This window comes from Caretta caretta, chromosome 19 (genome assembly GCF_965140235.1).
Source record: "Caretta caretta isolate rCarCar2 chromosome 19, rCarCar1.hap1, whole genome shotgun sequence".
In the NCBI taxonomy this organism is placed as follows: Eukaryota; Metazoa; Chordata; order Testudines; family Cheloniidae; genus Caretta; species Caretta caretta.
This window is the reverse complement of record NC_134224.1, coordinates 11,081,676-11,099,435: the sequence shown is the minus strand read 5'-3', so window position 1 is coordinate 11,099,435 and position 17,760 is coordinate 11,081,676. Positions and strand designations below refer to the sequence as shown.

At 55.5% G+C, this 17,760-nt stretch overlaps 1 protein-coding gene across 5 annotated transcripts in view; it reads left to right on the top strand.

Annotated features, from left to right (window-relative positions):
* Nucleotides 1-2,622: 2,622 nt before the first annotated feature.
* The window catches only part of AHDC1 (AT-hook DNA binding motif containing 1), a 114,478-nt gene continuing 99,340 nt past the window's right edge, over nucleotides 2,623-17,760 (top strand). The window contains exons 1-2 of one of the 5 annotated variants that reach the window (XM_048825562.2): nucleotides 2,623-2,853; nucleotides 3,405-3,525. In XM_048825562.2, the coding sequence (XP_048681519.2) occupies nucleotides 3,429-3,525 (97 nt within the window). In that variant the 5' untranslated portion in view covers nucleotides 2,623-2,853; nucleotides 3,405-3,428. The other 4 variants (XM_048825561.2, XM_048825560.2, XM_048825566.2 and 1 more) reach the window with 4 other exon arrangements.

The following is a 17,760-nucleotide window of genomic DNA, read 5'->3' as shown; positions in this document are numbered from 1 at the left end:
TTAAATTTAAACCTATGCCACTTGCAATGTAATGTTTTTTTGTATAGTCTTCTGGGGGGGGGGTGGGGGGAGATCTGCTCCTCTTCTCCGCCACAGATGTGTGTTATGCCCACAACTCCACTATAGTGCGTGTGCATATACAGCAAAAGAGGCAAGATTACTACCAGGTAAAATCCTATGAGATCCGAATATGTGCATCCTTCTGGATTTTGATCTGTTACTAAAAAATAGCAGAAAATTCAAGGCTGACCTCATGGCCTAAATGATAAAACCAGCCTCTCTATGTGCCCGCTCCAACAACACGGATCGTGTGCATGTGTAAATTCTATCGATCCAGGTGGAGGGCGCCCATCCTGGTGGCAGCTGCAACGTCTAATATCATGGCGCTCTCTGCATCATCTGCTTACCTACCAGTCCCCGGCAGCCCCACTGACGTCCCTGAAATCAATGGGTGAGTGCAATGAACAGGACTTAGTCCTAGGTGTCTGTTGATACCCAAATATTAATTAGAATTGAATACACAATAAGCAACCTAGGAGTGTATGTGTGGGTGATACATGTTCTGTTTCATCTGCACCTATGTGTTACTTCATTGATGACTCACACATGATTAAAATTCTAGTGATATTCCCAAACCCCTGGAGTTAACCCTTCACTCATCACTCAAGAAAATAAAATGTCATAACAAACATCAGTCATAGTATGTATTTTAATTGTATTGTATCTATGAGCCTCTGTGAAATTAACAATGAGCGAGTGCTTTGAGATCCTTGGAGAGAAGGCCCTATGGAAACACAAATTTGTACTGAGATGCAGCATGATTGAGGGGGCAGGACACTGGACTGAGGGGAGGAGACCTGGATTCTACTCCCAACCCTGCTACTGACCTGCTGTGTGACCAAGGGCAAATCACTTCCCTGCTCTATGGGGAAAGGAAGTATTTTTTCACACAATGCGCAGTCAACCTGTGGAACTCCACAACATCCTCTGGCAAGAAGGCCAAGACCATAAGAGGGTTCAAAAAAGAACTAGATACGTTCCTGGAGGCTAGGTCCATCAATGGCTATTAGCCAGGATGGGCAGGGATGGTGCCCCTAGCCTCTGTTTGCCAGGAGCTGGGAATGGGTGACGGGGTAGATCACTTGATGATTATCTGTTCTGTTCATTCCCCCTGTGGCACCTGGTATTGGCCACTCTCGGAAGACAAGATACTGGGCTAGATGGACCTTTGGTCTGACCCAGTGTGGCCCTTCCTATGTTCTGTTTCCCCTCCTGTTTTGATTGTAATCTCTTAGAGGCAGGGGCTGTCTCTTACTAGGTGTTCGCACATCACCGAGCGGTACCAATCTTGTCCAAGACTTCTAAGCATTCCTGTGATCCCCGTGCTGATCGTGCAGTTCCGAGGGCTGTCGATCCCTCACCACGTTTTACGTGAACCAAACAGAAAGTGAGAAATGGTCATGCTGTTTCCTAGTGCTTAAGGCACAGCTTTGGATTTTGCACATGCAATTTGACCATGCAATTTTGCGTGTGTGCGTGCGTGTTGACGGGGCATATGAGGAATATCCACTTTGTCCACAACCCTGTACTGCCAACGCCAAACGTTCAAACATCACGAGTCAGGGCCTCAAGCACCATGCGATGGGCTTAAAAAGCAGGAGACTCTTTAAAGAGAATTCAGCTGGGGCTCTTTTCGTTTGCCTTCTGGTTTGTGATGCTTTAGGGGGGCTTTGGGGTCACATTTTCAATCTTTTGGCCACAACCAGGGTTAAAAACTTACTTGTTTTTAATGAAAGCTGAGAGTCTCTTGTACTCACATGACTCCAGGGGCTGGGGCTTTAATAAATACACCCAATACCATGGCAACCCCAGCACAAATGGAGTCCAAGCAGGAATTCACCCCGAGTAAGTCACATAGAGGTGGCTTGAATATTTAGGCTGATGTTTCCAAAGCCACCGTACAGGATTTGGATGCTTCCTTCCCAATGGGAATGGGGTGTCTAGATCCTCTCGAATGGCTTTGAAAATGTCATCCAGAACGTACACAGCCACCCCACCCAGAAATAGGGAACCCCCAGACCCTCCACCAGCATTGCCCCAACCCTAGCGCTGAGTCCTGCAAACCGGAGACAGTGCAAGGCAGTCCCTGTCTATCCTTTGCCAGCACCTGTCCTGAGCCCTAGTCCATGGGCCCAGACCCTGGTGCCACCCCCTCCCAGTGCCATAGTCTGTACTGACTGAGTACCAAAGAGAAAAACACTGGGGTTTGGGCAATGCTGAAACAAAGTGGATTTTTCCCATCCTGTGTGCGTTTAGGTAGCAAGATCATCAACCCCTAGCTCCCTGGGACTGTCTCTCTTTGTCTCTCCCCCGAATATCCTGGCAACAGCAGGGAGGAGAGAACTCCAACCCTCCAGCAGCCCCGCCGGGAGCGAAAGGCGAATCCCCACGAGCAGTAGAGAGCCTATGACACACACACCGCGGAGCAGTTCCGATTCCACCCAGCAGAGGGCAGCGGTGCCACATCCCGGGGGTGGGGGTGGGGACAAACCAACCCCCCCCCCCAAAAAAAAATAAAAACAACCAACCAGCCCGTCCTGCGGTTCCCAGCGGGCTGCGTCCGGAGGGCCCCGGAGCCTGGCTGTGGGTGCAAAGTTCAGCCCCAAACTTGGCAGAAGTTGGACGGCCGGGCGCGGGAGGTTGGTTGGGGGGGCTCCGAGCCCTCGCAGCCGGCTCCGCGCCGGGCTCTGCCCCCCGCCCCAGCTCGGGCTCGGCGGGGACTACAATCCCCGGCATGCCCCGCCGGAGCGCTCCCTGGGGTTCCGGCTCGGCTCCGGCGGCTGACAGGCGAAGGTAAGCAGAAGTCGGAGGCAGGCGGCGGCGGCGGCAGCAGCCCCCAGCGCTCGGGAGCGGCAGGCGGCGGCGAGCCCGTCCCCAGCCCCGGCAGGCTCGGCGGAGCCCGGCAGGCAGCGCGCAGCAGAAGGCGAGAGAGGAGAGAGCAGGGGGGGAAGGAGGAGGAGGAGGAGGAGGAGGAGGAAGAAGAAGGGGGGGGGGGACGAGCAGCCTCCGCTGCAAAAGCCAGGGCTCTGCTCTGTGTCTTCATTTCCTTTTCCCACCCAGCCCCGAGAGCCGCGGCGGAGGGTGGAGAGCGCGGAGCCGGGGAGCGATTCCTCCCGGGCTTGCAACCCCCCCCCCCCCTCCGCAGCCCCCCTCTGCTCCTGGCTTTTCTTTTGTGTGTTTCCCAGGCGGAGAGAGCGAGAGGCGGGAGGGAGCGGGGCAGATCGGCGGGGAGGGGGGGGCAGATCGGCAGGCAGGCGGGCAGGCGGGCGGGGGGGGGGGGCCGTGTCCAGCCGAGCTGCCGGAGGAGAATGTGAGCGGAGGCGATGAACATGCTGTCATTGAAGGTGGCCGGTGGTGCTGAGGGCTCCATGAATCTCTCTGGCAGCAAAGACTCAGCCCCCGTGGAAGAGAAAAACCTGCCCCGGCGGGCGGCTTCGGAAGGGCTCGGTGCCCCGCAGCCGGCTGGTGAGTGCCAACCTTTCCTTTTCCCTGCCGCCCCCCGCCCCTGGGACCCCCCCCCCCCCCGCCGCCGCTGCTCCGCTCGGCCGGCTCCTCGGGGTTGTTGGGTTTGCCAATCGATCCCCCCCCTCCTTTCCCCCCCCCCCCGGTAATGAGCTAATCTACCAACTTGCTGCAGAGTGCTTGGGCAGCAAACTCTGTGGGGAGGGGGTTAAAGGGCAGCCTGCAGTCCAGATGAAACAGCCTTTGTCTCCCCGTGTAGCAGCTTGGCAGCAGTTGAGGCCAAGTGGGTTGTATTTCTCTTATTTCCTGTCCGCCCTCCCCGAAGCCCACACCGCTCCGGTGACTGCCTTGCAATATGCTCTCCATCTCTCGGTGGCTGCCTTTCTGTGTGTGTGTGCGCGCCCCCCCCCCCCACCCCTTTAAAAAAAATCCCTACCGCAAATCGCTTTAGGTGTAAACACTAATCTTGCCTTGCACATGCAGATGGGGGCGATGCAGGCAGGGGCTGTGCATTTGAGAAGCCCCAGAGTAAGAGGATATGTTTACTAAGTGGCGGGGGTGGGTGGGTGGGGAGCTGCTTTGAAAGGGAAGGGTGGGTGGCGAGGCGAGGGGGGGGGGGGGTTGGAATGGAAGATCAAGCCAACAGTCCTTTATTATTTCAGCATGTGGGTTTGGTTCTAGGCAAAAGCGTGGGGGTGCCGGGGACAGACGCCTCCTGGCTCTGGCTCATTTCCCCCCCCAACCCCCCCCCCGTTTGGCAGGGTGAAGTTGCATCCTCTGTGAGAGTTGTTCCCAAATTGCTGGAGTTTTAATTGCAGTTCAAGGAGCAAAAGCCGCAGAAATGTTTGGCAAGGGGGATATGAAGGCAGGGGGGGGGGGCAGGGAGGTAAAGGCTGGGGTGGGGAGACATTGTCTGGCAAGCAGAGTTGTGTGCCCGCTGGCAGGGCGGGGGGAGTTACTGGAGCCAGCGTTACCTGTGGAACAAAGTCGCCTACTTCTTTAAATAAATAAATAAGCCTGGAATCTATGCGTTTCCTTTTGGAGGGATGTGATTTCACAGGGTTCCTCCGCCTGCCTCCCCCTGCATGTGGGATTGCTGAGTGACAGCTGTCAGGCTGGCTTCTGTCCACTAGAAGGCAGGCGGCAGTTATAATGAAGGATGTCAACAAAATTTGTGGTGATCTTTCTTTTCTCCTGTCTGCGCCTGTATCTCTGTGATATCAACCCAGCCCTTCCTGCTGTGCCTCCCCCCACCCCCAAAGGGGTGGGGGCTGCTGGACAGCAGAGGGATAGACCTTTGGTTGGTGGGGTGTGTGTGTGTGGGGGGGGGGGGGGGGAGTTTTCTTTATGGTTCATAAAGGCCTTTAGTTGCAAGCATGGTGAAGGTGCTTGGCTGGGCTGTCCAGGGGGGAATGCTGCACAAAGTTGGATGCGTTGGAGACCCTGCTGCTACCTTAAATTCTAGAGAGCTAGTTCTTAGGGGCCAGATTTTTGTAAGAGTCTTTTCTTTTGGATATTTTTTTTTTTTTTTAGATCCCTTTGGTGCCAAGGTGCTGCACCCCCTGCTTGCAAATAACACACTGGAATTCTTAGCTCAGACCCAGACACAGGGTTGCTGGAGTAACTCCACTGAGCGGCACTAGTGGGAGACCAGAACTACCCCCCTGGGTGCTTAGTTGGAAAACACTGAGATTCTTATACATACAGAAAATCAAACTACCCTAGCAGCCAGGCTGAGGAGACTGAATACTCTGCGAGCTCACTTGGCAGGGGCCAGTTTCTCCCCATGCAAGACCAGGTGGCCTGTGCATAGAGAACTTGGCATGTTGCTTTGGGAGTGGAGCTCAAAAGCCCTATTCTGAGCTCAGTTTCGCTGGTATAAACCCAGCGATTAGTGGAGTGACTCCAGATTGACACCACCGTGACAGAGGCACCGATTCAGCAAACACTTAAGCGGGCACTGAAGACCCACTGAATTCAATGCGACCTCTTCAGAGCTTTGCTGAATCGGGGCGTGATGACTCACTAGGTGTCCCCTTGCAGTGACTGTCTTGTTGTCTGTGGGATCTGGAGGGGGAGGGGGAAATGCTGCTCTTTATGCCTATGCAACCGGAATAGGCCAAACCATGCCTGGTGCAACTCCACCGCAGTCCATTGCCTCCTGGGCCGTTACGTGGCGGGACGATTTTAGCCCCTTGGACCTAACTGTGCCCTCACTCATGCTGGCTTTGCACTGAGCAGGCACCCCATTCCCTTCCCCTAAAGCAAACGCAGAATAGTCTGGCTGTGTTGCTTTCCATGGAACTGCTCCCGGTTGGCACCAGTGTTGCTCAGAGCAGGATTGGCCCCGTTGCCTTGGACAGGGGGGGGGTTGCAGGAGACGTATTGGCACCATGGTGGGAACGGGGTGGGCAAGGACGTGATGCGGAGTTGGGAGCTGGAGGCTGGGGCAGGAGAGGCGATGGAAGGTTATAGGAGGCTTGAAGGGGCTGGCTGGACAGAGTGCCTGCCCTGGCCTCCTTAGAAGAGGCAGCAGGGACCCGGGGCAGTCTATTTCTGCTGAGATCCCGAGGAAAGCTCTGGGAGAATTGTAGGCTTCTATAAATAGCGTGTGTCAGCCAAGTGGAAACAGGGCCTTGAAATGCTCCTGCTATTCTCTCGAGTGCTGGAAACCAGCTCTCAGTAAACAGGCTTTGGTGGGGAGGGCCCTTTCCTACTTCTGGACTTGTAATGTGGGTGGATGGGGGGGATTTCTGCCTGGAAGTGGAGCCCAGCACCCCACGGAGAAGGGGCTTTGGACACCAGCCTGTGGCTCTGTCTGGCTGGATGTGTGATGGGTCTTTTGCATTGAAGATCTTCTCCCTTGCGCTCGATGCTCGGTAATGGACAGTCTGGTATGTGCTGTCCTGTCGGGCTGAGCCTTACTAAAGTGACTAGCGATTTTGGGTGCCCAACCTGAGAACTCTGAAAGGGGCCTGGGTTTTCAATAAGTGCTGAGCATCCTCCCTCTGAAACTCAGGCCCCTTTAAAGTGGATCAGGTCAGGCCTCCAAAATCCCAAGTCACTTGTGAAAATCCTGCCCCTCATTGAGTGCGTGTGATCAATGTATCCATTGTCGACTCGCCAGATCCGTGGGGGCTCATTGTCGTCTCCTCTGGCATGCCACCATTGACTTGGAGTTATTCCTGATTCTACACCTGGTACGAGCGAGGAGCACCTCGAATCTGAGATGTTTAGCAAACCCATTGTGCGGTGTGTGTAGACCATGTTTTTGGCCAGATCCCTGGAAGAGTCAAGTGAAACGTACATTTTATATCCATGTGGAATAAAAGCCAGCAGGAGATGCTGTTCCATTTCCAGCCCTGCTGATAACCTGGACATCTGTCTGGAATAAGCATACATTTTCAGCTGTTGGCTCTGCCTTTCCCCACCACCTCTATGTCAAGTGATGCACGAGGGGCGCTCGAAAGCCCTGACTTTTGGTGTGTTTGAAAGGTAAAGCTTTGCTTTGGAGCTTGTGTGTTGTCTTCCATGCTGGGGAGCATGAAAAGTGTGTTGCCCTCTGGCCTTCTGGGACACATCCCTTCCCACACTGGTACTCTCTGGTGCAATTCGTTGCCCCTCTGCTCTGCTATGAGGCATTGTCTGTCGCACAAGAGTGCGTTGTAGGGCTTGCTGTGACTCCGCCTCTGTCGCACACCCATTCTGGAGCATTGCACAGCTCCCCAGGACACTTTGGCTCTCTTCCATAAACGTGTGACTGCATTGCTCACTGGGGCATCTGTGCATGTCTGGGGCAGTGCCCTGACCACCATGACACGTTCTCTGGCTGGTGCGTATGTGTGAATGCATTGCACTGTGCTCTGTGGCTCCTAGGCTTTGTTCACGTGCGTGTGTTACTCACTGTGAAATAACTGGTGTGACCCCCTGTGCGTTGCAGGGCCAGTCATAATGCCTCCTTGCACGTACTGGTGCATTGCACGGACCAGCAGGACACCTTTGCTTCTTTGCACACTGTCCTATGCAGAGCACTAGTGCACCGCTTCTCTCCTGCATGCTCAGACTGGTGCTTTGCACTAACCGTTGCCATGTGTCTTTGGTCCCTCGTGTGCTCATACACTGATGCATTGTATCGCCCACCCTTTCACCTTTGCTTGAGCACCTGGGTAAGTATTTTGTTTCCACAGCAAAACGTAGCTTTAAGGCTGTAATTTTCTTCAGATGTGATCTCTGGGATGCCCGCTGCGACTCTTAGTGGGGTATATTCTGGAGCCCGGGATGAAAGGGATGTGACACACTCGAGATAGTTTAGCGGTGTAAAGAGAAACAGCCTGGAATTTACTGGGCTGCGTTCAGGGCCCAGGCTAGCTTGCTGTTGAGACGGTAGCATGTGCTTGCAATGTGATAAGGTGTGTGAGGAAGGCGTCCCGTTTCCAGCTTGGCAGTACTCGTCCATTTGGGCTGGGAGCTTGCTGAACTGGGCTTGGTCTCAGAAAAGCACAAAGATACATGGGGCAAGTGGGGGGATGAGTCCCCTGTTCCTCTCTGTGAGTTTGCTGCTGGGGCTGCATATGGGGAAGATTGGCATGACGGTCTCCTCTGCTGGGCTGGCATCAATCACCGGTTCCATTGGCCATCACAGACCTGGCTCTCCCCTGCGTCTTGGCTGCAAGAAGAAAAATCGGCATCAGAGAGTCCTGCCACAACTGGGAGAAGGGCGTCAACGGGAGTCAAAAGTTTGATGGCGAAACGCATCCCTCTCCTTCCTCCCTGCTCCCCGGCACTGCACCTTGCCCAGCACTGAGACAGGCTGATGTTTTCTTGGCATGGGGAAGGCTGCTAGCCCCCAACGCCCTTGGGGCGGGGAGGTTCCCGGAGCATGGAGAGACCACTCAGGGGATCTAATTAACTAACAGAGCCCCCTGGCCCAAGGGAAGCAGGGTGCTGGGGGGAAAGTTGGGTGGAGCAGGTTTCCAAACAATGGGTTGCCCGTTGGGGCTAGTTACCTGCCTGGGCAGGAGGGCTGCCCCAGGGGAGCATCTGTTAGAGCTTGCAGGATGCATGCAGAGCCGAGCTGGGGAGAGATACGCGTGTATGTGAAGTTTGGTGTGTCCCCCTCCATCCGGGAGCGAGCTGCTAGAGAGGAGAGTTGCCTCAATCCAAGGGAGGGGTGAGGCAATAGCAGCCTGAGAGACCCCAAACCCTCCCCCCAAAAGCTCTGACAGCAGTGGTTCTGTTCCCAGCGCTGGGAGTGGGATCTAGTGGTTAAAGGAAGTGGCTGATAGTGGCCCGTGGTCTGCAACCTCCGCTTGACTGGTCAGTGTCTCTGCCATGGGAGAGGGGTAAGACCAGACCAGGTTTGTGGGACAAAAGTGAACCTGGCTCTGCGCTGCAAGGTGCTGGAGAGCGGGAGACAGCTGCCTGGTACCCAGGCCAGGGGAGTCTGTTAGGGCGGAGCTCTTCTGCCAGCCCAGGTGGGGAGCAGCAGCCGTGCGAGGTGGTGGTGTGACTTGCAAGCCAGGCGGAGGCTGGGTGCAAAGTGCAGAGATGCCAGTGAGAAGTGGCAGCAGCCGTTGGGCCCTCCAGAGGGGGCGAAAGGGATGCCGCAGGCCATGCTGGCTGGGGAGCAGGAGACTTGGTCATGTGCATGAGAGACTCAGATTTTCCTATACATGGCAAGTCGGGGTGGGCGCAGAAGAGGCCACAATGTGGATTGTGGGGGGATGGCCTCATCAGAGGCAAGTGCTTAGAGATGTGGGGATGATGGGTTAGGAGAGGGGGAGGTGAGCTGAGACGTGGGTGGGGAGGGGCCGTGTGTGCAAAGGCAGGAATAAAGACACTTTTTAGGGACTGAGAGACTCCCCCAGGCACACCCCTGGGTGGAGAAGTGGGGCGAGACACACTGACATCTGGCAGACACGACCAGGGAGGGCAAGTGACCACTCAACATATGTGTGCGTGGAGACGTGGGGACCGCCGATGCATCCTCAAATGGCAAGATATGGGGAGACTGGGGAAAATTGACCACGGTACCGGTCTTCCGAAAGGAGGATGCCCTGATCCTGGCGTTTGCTGGCCAGGAATTTCTATCCTCCCACATTAACTAAAGGGGCGCGCTTAAGAGAAAAATGTCAAAGGTCCCAACGCTCTCAAGGCTTGTGCTGGCACTTAACGTCCATGGGTCTACCCAAGCGAAGCCTGGATGTTAGTTTGTGCAAGATCAGGGTCTAAATATCTAGAGGTTAATGGAACCTTGGTGCGATAAAGATCAAATCTTGCAGTGCCGTAAATCCAGGTGGTATGCTGATTGACGCCAGCTGGCCCCCAGGAATTTACCCAGCATAAAATGTGATGGCTTTCCTTGGGATGGGATGATACAAGGGACGCTCTTAGGGGAGTGTGGTGGATGAGCTGTAATGCACCTGGATTTTAGTCAAGCCTTTGATAGGGTCTCTCAAAATCTTATGGGGAAAGTTAAATCGTCTTGGCCTGGAGTGAGCACCTGTGGGGAGTGAAAAGTGGCTGAAGGATTGTGGTCAGGCAGGGATGATAAAAGGCAACCCCTGGCCTAGTGTTTGGTGCCTAGTAGAGGCTGCTTTAGAACCAGTCTTGATGGTCCAGAAGACACTAAACTGGGAGGAGCCGGGAACTCCAAGACAGAAGGAAAATAACCCCTCGGGCTCTGGAGAGACCAGAAAATAACGAACAAAGATTTGGGTTTTGTGGAGGACATTCAAGTTGGATGGGACTTTGCTGCCAGAATGTAAAGCTATATTTAGGGAAAGTTATCGTCTTCTGATTTTGTTCCTTGTTTTCCAGCGTGGCTAGTAGAAACCCATGGGAAAACGAGCCGAACCAGATCTTGGAGGAGAGGGGAGGAATGTGGGAAGGAGTAATGGCCAGGAGAAACCGAAATGTGACAGTGGGCAGCAGGTTGAACAGGGAGTGGTTTGCATACTTGCGTGGCCGTTATGATAACAAAGAAAGCCAGGGTAGCCTTGGGCCTGTGTGCTCTGAGACCTGGAACAGAGGAAGCTAGTGTCCTCCTTCCTCCCAGCACCACTCACCCCCTGCTTTGTGTGATGGGAGGCTGGGCTGTAGTGACCGTCGGGGCCTGTTGGAAGGACCAGCAAGGGAGGCTGACTGGGATCTGGGGGAGGGTTTTATTTGTGCTGTGATTTGGAGGGGTTTCCATTGGGGAGCCCTTCTCTTACTTACCAATCCACCAGCCCATTGGCACCTTTGTAACACTTCCTGCAGCTCCTGGCATTTTGGATGCTTTTTAGAAGTGGCAGTAAGTCTACAGGTAGTTGGATTGTCCCAGCACCAGTGCCCTGGGAATGCTGTGCTCGGCTCTGGACATTTTGTAACCAAGGGAGACCCGGGCACATTGGGAGAGGGTCGAGAGAAGAGCAGCAAAACAGATCCAGGGCTGCAGAGGCCAGCTGACATGGGGCTAAATAAGTATAGGTTGGCAAAGGGCTGGAGCGAATGGGGCTGGGGGCATATGCCAAGGCTGCAGGGAGATGAGTTTGCATGGGACTGGGAGAGGAAGGGAGGCAGAGGGAAAACTTCGGTTGTTGTCAGGGGAGGAAGCTTCCTGGCAGTGGGAGCTCTGGGAGCGTGGCCTAGCATCTCGGTCAGCGTGTCGCAGGCTCTGAGCCTGCTTTGGCCGGGGATGGGGAGCTGGGCACGGTTTTTAGGTACTTCTATGGCCCCTCTTACTATAATCCCTAAGTGCCTCCAGTCTTCTGTGTATTTGTCCTCACATGCCCCGGGAGGTCAGGCAACGCTGTTACCCATTGTGCAGAAGGCGAACTGAGGCACGGATGATAAAGTGTCTGGGGTGGGGGAGGTCTATGGCAGAGCAGGGAATTAATGCAGGGCTCCCAAGTCCCAGGCCCATGCCCTAATCCCTGGGTCTCCTTTCCTTGCACCAATAGGGGCTGCTACCCAGAGGTCTCTTCCATTTCTGATTGCTAGGGGTCCATACATGTTGTGTGTACTGGGGTGGGAGGGGAGACCCCCAGGGATTTCCCCATGGCAAGGGAGGCTTCTGGTTCTGCAACTGGTGAAGGGGCGTTGGGTGCATACTGCAACATGACCCTGGCCTGCTCTGGCCCGGCATGGGCTTTCCCCAAAGCATCCTTGGTCAGTGTCTTGGACCATGTCCCACCATAACCAGGTCTTAGCTGGTTTCTCTGCAATGCCCCCACCCCCGGTGCCGGCTTCCCCAGCAGCTTCCACTCACCTGGCATGTTCTCCCGGGTGTCCCCAACATGCGCACCAAGTCCACTGGCTTCCGCCAACCACGGGGTGTTAACGGGATGTTGTGGTGTCTCTCCCCCCGACCCACCCCCCAGCACAGCCATCCCTGAAAAGCTGCATCCTGGGAGGGCTGGGGGTGAGCATGATGAGAGCTCCGGGCCAGAGGGGGGACACCTCGTTCAGGACGGGGGGACCCCCCTATGTGGGAAACCCTGGGGTATGCAAACAAGGGAAGCAGTGAGGATGGGGCTGGGCCTGCCATGCCCAGGGGAGCTGGTGGGGAAGAGAAAGGCAGGATGGCAACAAGGAAGCACCCATATCCCCCCCACATCCCCTGGGGGCTGGGGTGAACCCCCTTGGGGAGGGCTGGGGGGAAGAGGCCTGGGCTGACCTGTGACCGAAGGGGGATGCCGAGCGTCTAGGTGAGGTGTGGTGGCAGGACCTCACGGGGCGGGCAGGGGTCTGCAGGTGCAGAGCAGGGAGTGCCGCTGGAGCTGGCGTGGGTCTTGTGGGTGCTGTGCAGGAGGGGCGAAATGGAGGGGCCGAGCTCTGTGTGACAGGGTGGGGATGGCCGCCCCCTCCATCCTCCAATGTGCTAGCGAAGGCCGAGGCCCAGTCCAGCTGCTCATGTTGGCTGTTGATGCGTCCCAGCTGTCTGCTGGCCCCTGGGCGCAGCTGGGCAGCTCTGAGGTGCTGGGTAGCGGGTGTGGAGAGCAAGAAGAGGACAGGGCAAGGAAAGAGACTGGGGGGGCGGGGGGGGGGGTCTGCTGTTTGGCTGCCAGGCGGGCGTGTGTGCGAGGTCCAGATGGGGCCAGCTCCCTGTGAGCCAAGCTGCCATCTCGCCCCTGGGCTCGGGGTGGGGGCAGAATGGAGGAGGGTATGGGGCGCGGTGCCTGGGTTGGTTCCTTGCCTGGCGAAGGCCTGGCTAGCCCGGAGCTGTCGCCTGGCTGATCAAAGGTGAATTCCTGAGCCGAAGCCCCAGGAGCTGTAATCCTCAGGCTGCAGCCTCCTGCTTTCCTGTCTCCCTCCCCCACCCCTCCCCACAAGCCAAAGGAGCCCGGGTGGAGGTGCCTTCCTCCCTCCCTCTCCCCCCCCCACCCAATCCAGGGGGCTCCTCACCCCAGGCAGTGTCCCTGTCAGCAGTTTGTAAGGAGATGAAAACAATCCACAAAACTTGTTTTTGGGCCTGGCATTCTCCCTCCTTCCCTCCACACCCCCTACACCCGCCCCGTTTTCTCCCTCCCCCTTCCCACCTCTGCTTCTCTCAGATGCTTCAAAGGCAGGGATGCCCTGAAGGCAGCAGAAGCACCTAGCAAGCACACACTAAATATTTGAACATGGATGAGCAGGCTGAAATTTTGCCTGTGTCCCTCCCTGACCACTCCCCCCAGCTCCCCATGACCCCTTCTCCTCCCAGGACGATGGGGCAGGAGGAACAGACATAAGAACGGCCTTACTGGGTCAGACCAAAAGTCCATCTAGCCCAGTATCCTGTCTTCCAACAGTGGCCAATGCCAGGTGCCACAGGGGGAATGAACAGAACAGGGAATTGTCAAGTGATCCATCCCCTGTCGCCCATTCCCAGCTCCTGGCAAACAGAGGCTAGGGACGCCATCCCTGCCCATCCTGGCTAATAGCCACTGATGGACCTAGCCTCCGTGAATTTATCTAGTTCTTTTTTGAACCTGTTATAGTCTTGGCCTTCACAACATCCTCTGGCAAGGAGTTCCACAGGTTGACTGTGTGTTGTGTGAAATTCTTTCCCCTCTCTACCCCCCTGGCCATCCCCATGTTCAGGAGAGGGGCTGTGGAGGTCTTTGCTCTCTGCCAGGCAGAAAAACACCAACTTGCACCCCCTCCGGCAAGCGGCAGTCCTCTTTGCTAGCGGGGGATCTCAGCTACCTACGGAGAGCCCAGAAAATCAGTGGGCATCTCTTCGACACAAAGCGCTCTAACTGCAGCCCCTGGCACACAGACGTATGCGCTAGGAGCCGCAGTACCTGCCTACGAGCTAGCACCCCAGTGCACGCTAGTATCCCATCGCTGACACCAGGGTGCCCCCAGCACACACTCACCCAACACACATTTACACTCCCCCAAGCCAAGAGGCACTGTCCCCTATCACATATATATGTACACCCCTGAAATGTTCTGATACACACACACACATTTCCCCCCCCCCCCCCCCCCCAGCACAGGCCTGCAGCTCCTCACCAGACACAGGCAAACATCTGCTTTCAGAGCCATCTCCCGTCCCCCCCCCCTCCCCCATGCTGAGAAGCACCCTCCAGCTCAGCCCCAAACCCTGCAGGGGCTCCTGACTCCCCTCCCCTCCCCAGCATTCCATGGGAGTGAAACACAAGTGCTGGCAGGGGCCGTCTCTCTCTCTGGCCTGCTCTCTGATTCCTGAACAAAGCCTCCCCTAGTTCTCCTGGGAGCCAGGGCTGAAACAGGAGAGGCGGCTTCTGCTGCCGCTGGCCTGGAATGGCTAATGATTGTTCCTCAGTCCCACCTCGGCTTTGCACTGGGAGAGCCAGAGCCCGGGGTGGGGGCTGGTGCTGGGGGCACTGGGGAGGAGAGGAAAGGGCTGCAGGGGTCTGTAGCTCGTCCAGGCCGGTCTGGGTAGTTCTAGTTGGACCCTGCAGGGTTTACCAGCACACTCCCCTCCACACCCCCACCCTCCAGGCCTTCCCCAGGGGGCATGCGGTGCTGAAGGGTGTTCTTGCTTCTGCTCTGGGGGGTTCCCTGTGCTGTCATAGGGCTACGGTGACTGCCCAGCTGCGATCCTTCCCTGGGGACGTCCGGGAGAGGAAGTTGAGATGCAACAACTGGAGTGTAAATGCTGGGCCAGTTCTGCTCTCCCTGCCCTCAGGTGGATTGCGGATCAGCAAATCCGGATTCCTTCCAGTGTGGCCGAGAGCAGAACCTGATCACTGCTGTCTTTGCATCTCAGCAAAATGCCAGGCCCCCAGTGGTGCTCCCAGAATTACAGGAATCTCTTGGAGAAGACTTAGAAATCAGTCACCCTGGTGGATCTGTGGCGGAGGGGAAGCCACACTCATGGATTGTGCTAAATTCTGGGGTCCCCAGCAGGTCCCTTTCACTTACCTAACACTGATTATCTGGGGAGCTCACTGCACTTTGCACAAGCCTCACAACTGCTGCATTGCAAGGTGGGTCAGTACCATTATCCCTGTTCTAGAGATGGGGAAACCGTGGCTCGGATTGGGGCTGTGACTTGATCAAAGCCATGCTAGAAGGGGCTTTGTCAGAGCCAAGATTAGAATCCAGGAATACCTGGCTCCTAGTCCTGTGTGCAGACCATGCCATGCCTTGCTCAGTGCCATGATGGTGGTATTCAGGTGGGCACATGTGAGCCTGTTCACTTTCTAGGTATGTACAGGAGGCCAGATGCAGCCCTGGTATAAGGGGCTCTGGGTTATTGACTTCCATGGAGTCACAGGTCTGAATTTGGCTGCGGGGTGCCGCTCAGAGGCAATTCTCGAACACCAGGCTTGCTTCCCGAAGTCCAACTCCTTGCAGCAGAACGAGGCTTCCCCTCCCCATCCGCCTCTGGTGAAGCAAGCCCCTGTCGGAGCGCAGTCCCCGACAGCGAAGGTTATTTTAATGGATGCATTACTTTAAACGAACCCTTTGCCATCTGTTCCACCCCCTAATTACGAATGCAAAAAAAGCCCATCTCACAGCCAGCGCAGGAGAAAGTAAAGATATAAGTGATTTAAATGCATGTAGCTGCAGCTCTGCAAGCAGCTGGGATGGGCTGACTTCCACTCCTTCCTTTCGTCTCCTAGGCAAGTGGGGCAAGTGGCAGGGGGCAGGCCCTCTCGTGCCCCACGCTGAGGGTATTTCTTCTTGCAATGGGAGGGGTGGCTTTGCTGGAGAGCGGGCTCTGGCTCTCAGGAGGGGGCAGCAAGGGGGCACCTTGTTCCCCTCCCCTGCAGGTCAGCTTTGCCCCAGGGCTAAATTTCTCAGCTCCTAGGATTCTGAGCCTTCAAAGTGCAAGGAAACGTTTTCTGCCTTCTTTTGCTCCAGTGCATTGTGGGAATGCCAGCGGGGTGGGGGGAGTGTGCGAGAGAAGGAGAGAGACACACAGCTGTGTGCTGTTTCAGACAAACCCTGGTTCTAATCAGCTCTAAGCCGTGCCACCATTGATACGTTCAAGGCAGCTATCCGGTCAGGATGTTGCTTATTAGACGTTTATGCCGCGGTCATGCCTCGAGGCCAGGCAGGTTGGGACCCAGGGTGCTAGGCACTGTACAAAGATCTGGTAAATGATGGTGCCTGCCCCATAGAGCTTAGGGGGTGAGACTAGGTGATTTGCCCAAGGTCACAGAGGAAGTCGGTGGTGGAGCAGGGACTTGAATCCAGGTCTCCTGAGTCATAGGTCAGTGTGCTAACCACTAGACCATCCAGCCTACTAGTAGCCCCATGCTATTATGGCTTATATGGCACCACACGTGCACAATGGTGTCTCACAGGCCAATGGCAGAGACGAGACCCTCGGTCCAGGGAGCTTCCAATCTAAGCTAGAAGAAAGGTTCAGTTAAACAACTGATCACCCCAGGAAGAGAAGCGAGGCTTGGCTAGGGGGCTAAGAGGGTTCAAGTCCACAAAGAGCAATGTGAGAGGTAATGGCTCAGAGAGAGCGTCAGCTGTTCCCAGGGCAGCGGGTCATACGCTGTGGCCTGGTTTTGCATATTTCGTGTTCGTCAAGGTTTCTCACAGCCCGATCGTGCAAGATTGCCCGGCGCCCTCCGCTCCCACACTTGGCACCGTTGGCCCCAGGATTTTGTAACTTTAACAGGAAAGCTAATGTGAATGCCCATGTCTGATGGGTGGCTATTGAAAGGGTTGTCGGGGGGCTTTTTCACCGTCACCTCCCTGTAAGAGCAGCTGCACGGCTCTTCAGTGCCTTGCTACAAGATTCAGAGGGGGAGCTGCTGGAGTCACACATGGGGTTATGGGACAGCGAGAATAGAGAGTGCCAAGAGACCCTTTCTGCACCATGGGGGTAGGGGTATGTGCGTTAGACTGTGCGGGTGGGGCAGAGGCCACATGGCTGCGGAGTCATTGCCAGGGTGTTCTTGGGGGACCAAATTCTGCACTCGTTCACACCAGTGTAAACTGTTTTTTTTCAGAGCAGTTACTCTGGATTTACACCGAGAGCAGAACCTGGCTGGTAGTTTCCAATGTCATCATTGCAACTGGCTCTGTTGTATATTACTCATGTGGTGGGGAAAGACTATTAAAAACTGTAGGGCAAGATTTTCTAAAGTGCCTAGTGATTTTGGGGGTCCAACTTGGGCACCTTAAAGGTGCCTGATTCTCAGAGGCAGGGTTGCTCGGTGCTTTCTGAAAATCAGGCCTCTGTAAGGTGGCACCAGAATCACTTTGACAAGGGAGCTGAGCAAAACTCCTCGCGGTCCTCCTCCGTCTCGCAGAGCAGGAGAGCCTGAATCAAATGTAATGGGACCATTTCTGCAAGGGTAACTTTATTTTACCCTCCTGTGGGCTGCCTGTTAGAGCTGCCCCTGCTCCATTTAACTCCATCGGTTTGACCAGCCAGGTCAGCCGATATGCCTGAAAATCCAAAGCCACACAGAAGGTCGGGGTATGTTTCTCCTAAGTGGTGCTGCAGGTGTGTGTGCATTTGTGGAGCTTCTGTGCTCAGAGAGGTTCTCTGGCCCTCCGCAGTGCCCAGCTCTTGTGACACTTTCTATTTTTTCTTAAAGCCCCAGCTCCCGGAGTCATGTGGTTACAGGAGACTCTTGGCTTCCATTTAGAAGGAAAAAAGGTGTGTTTCTCTCTCCCTCCCCCCGTGTGGTTGCAGAGAAGCTGGAAAACACAGTCCCTAAAGGGTTAAAGACCAGAAAGCAAATAAAAGGCCCAAAATGTGTATTTTAAAAATCTCATTATTTTTAAGCCAATCTCATGCTTGTGGGGGTCCTG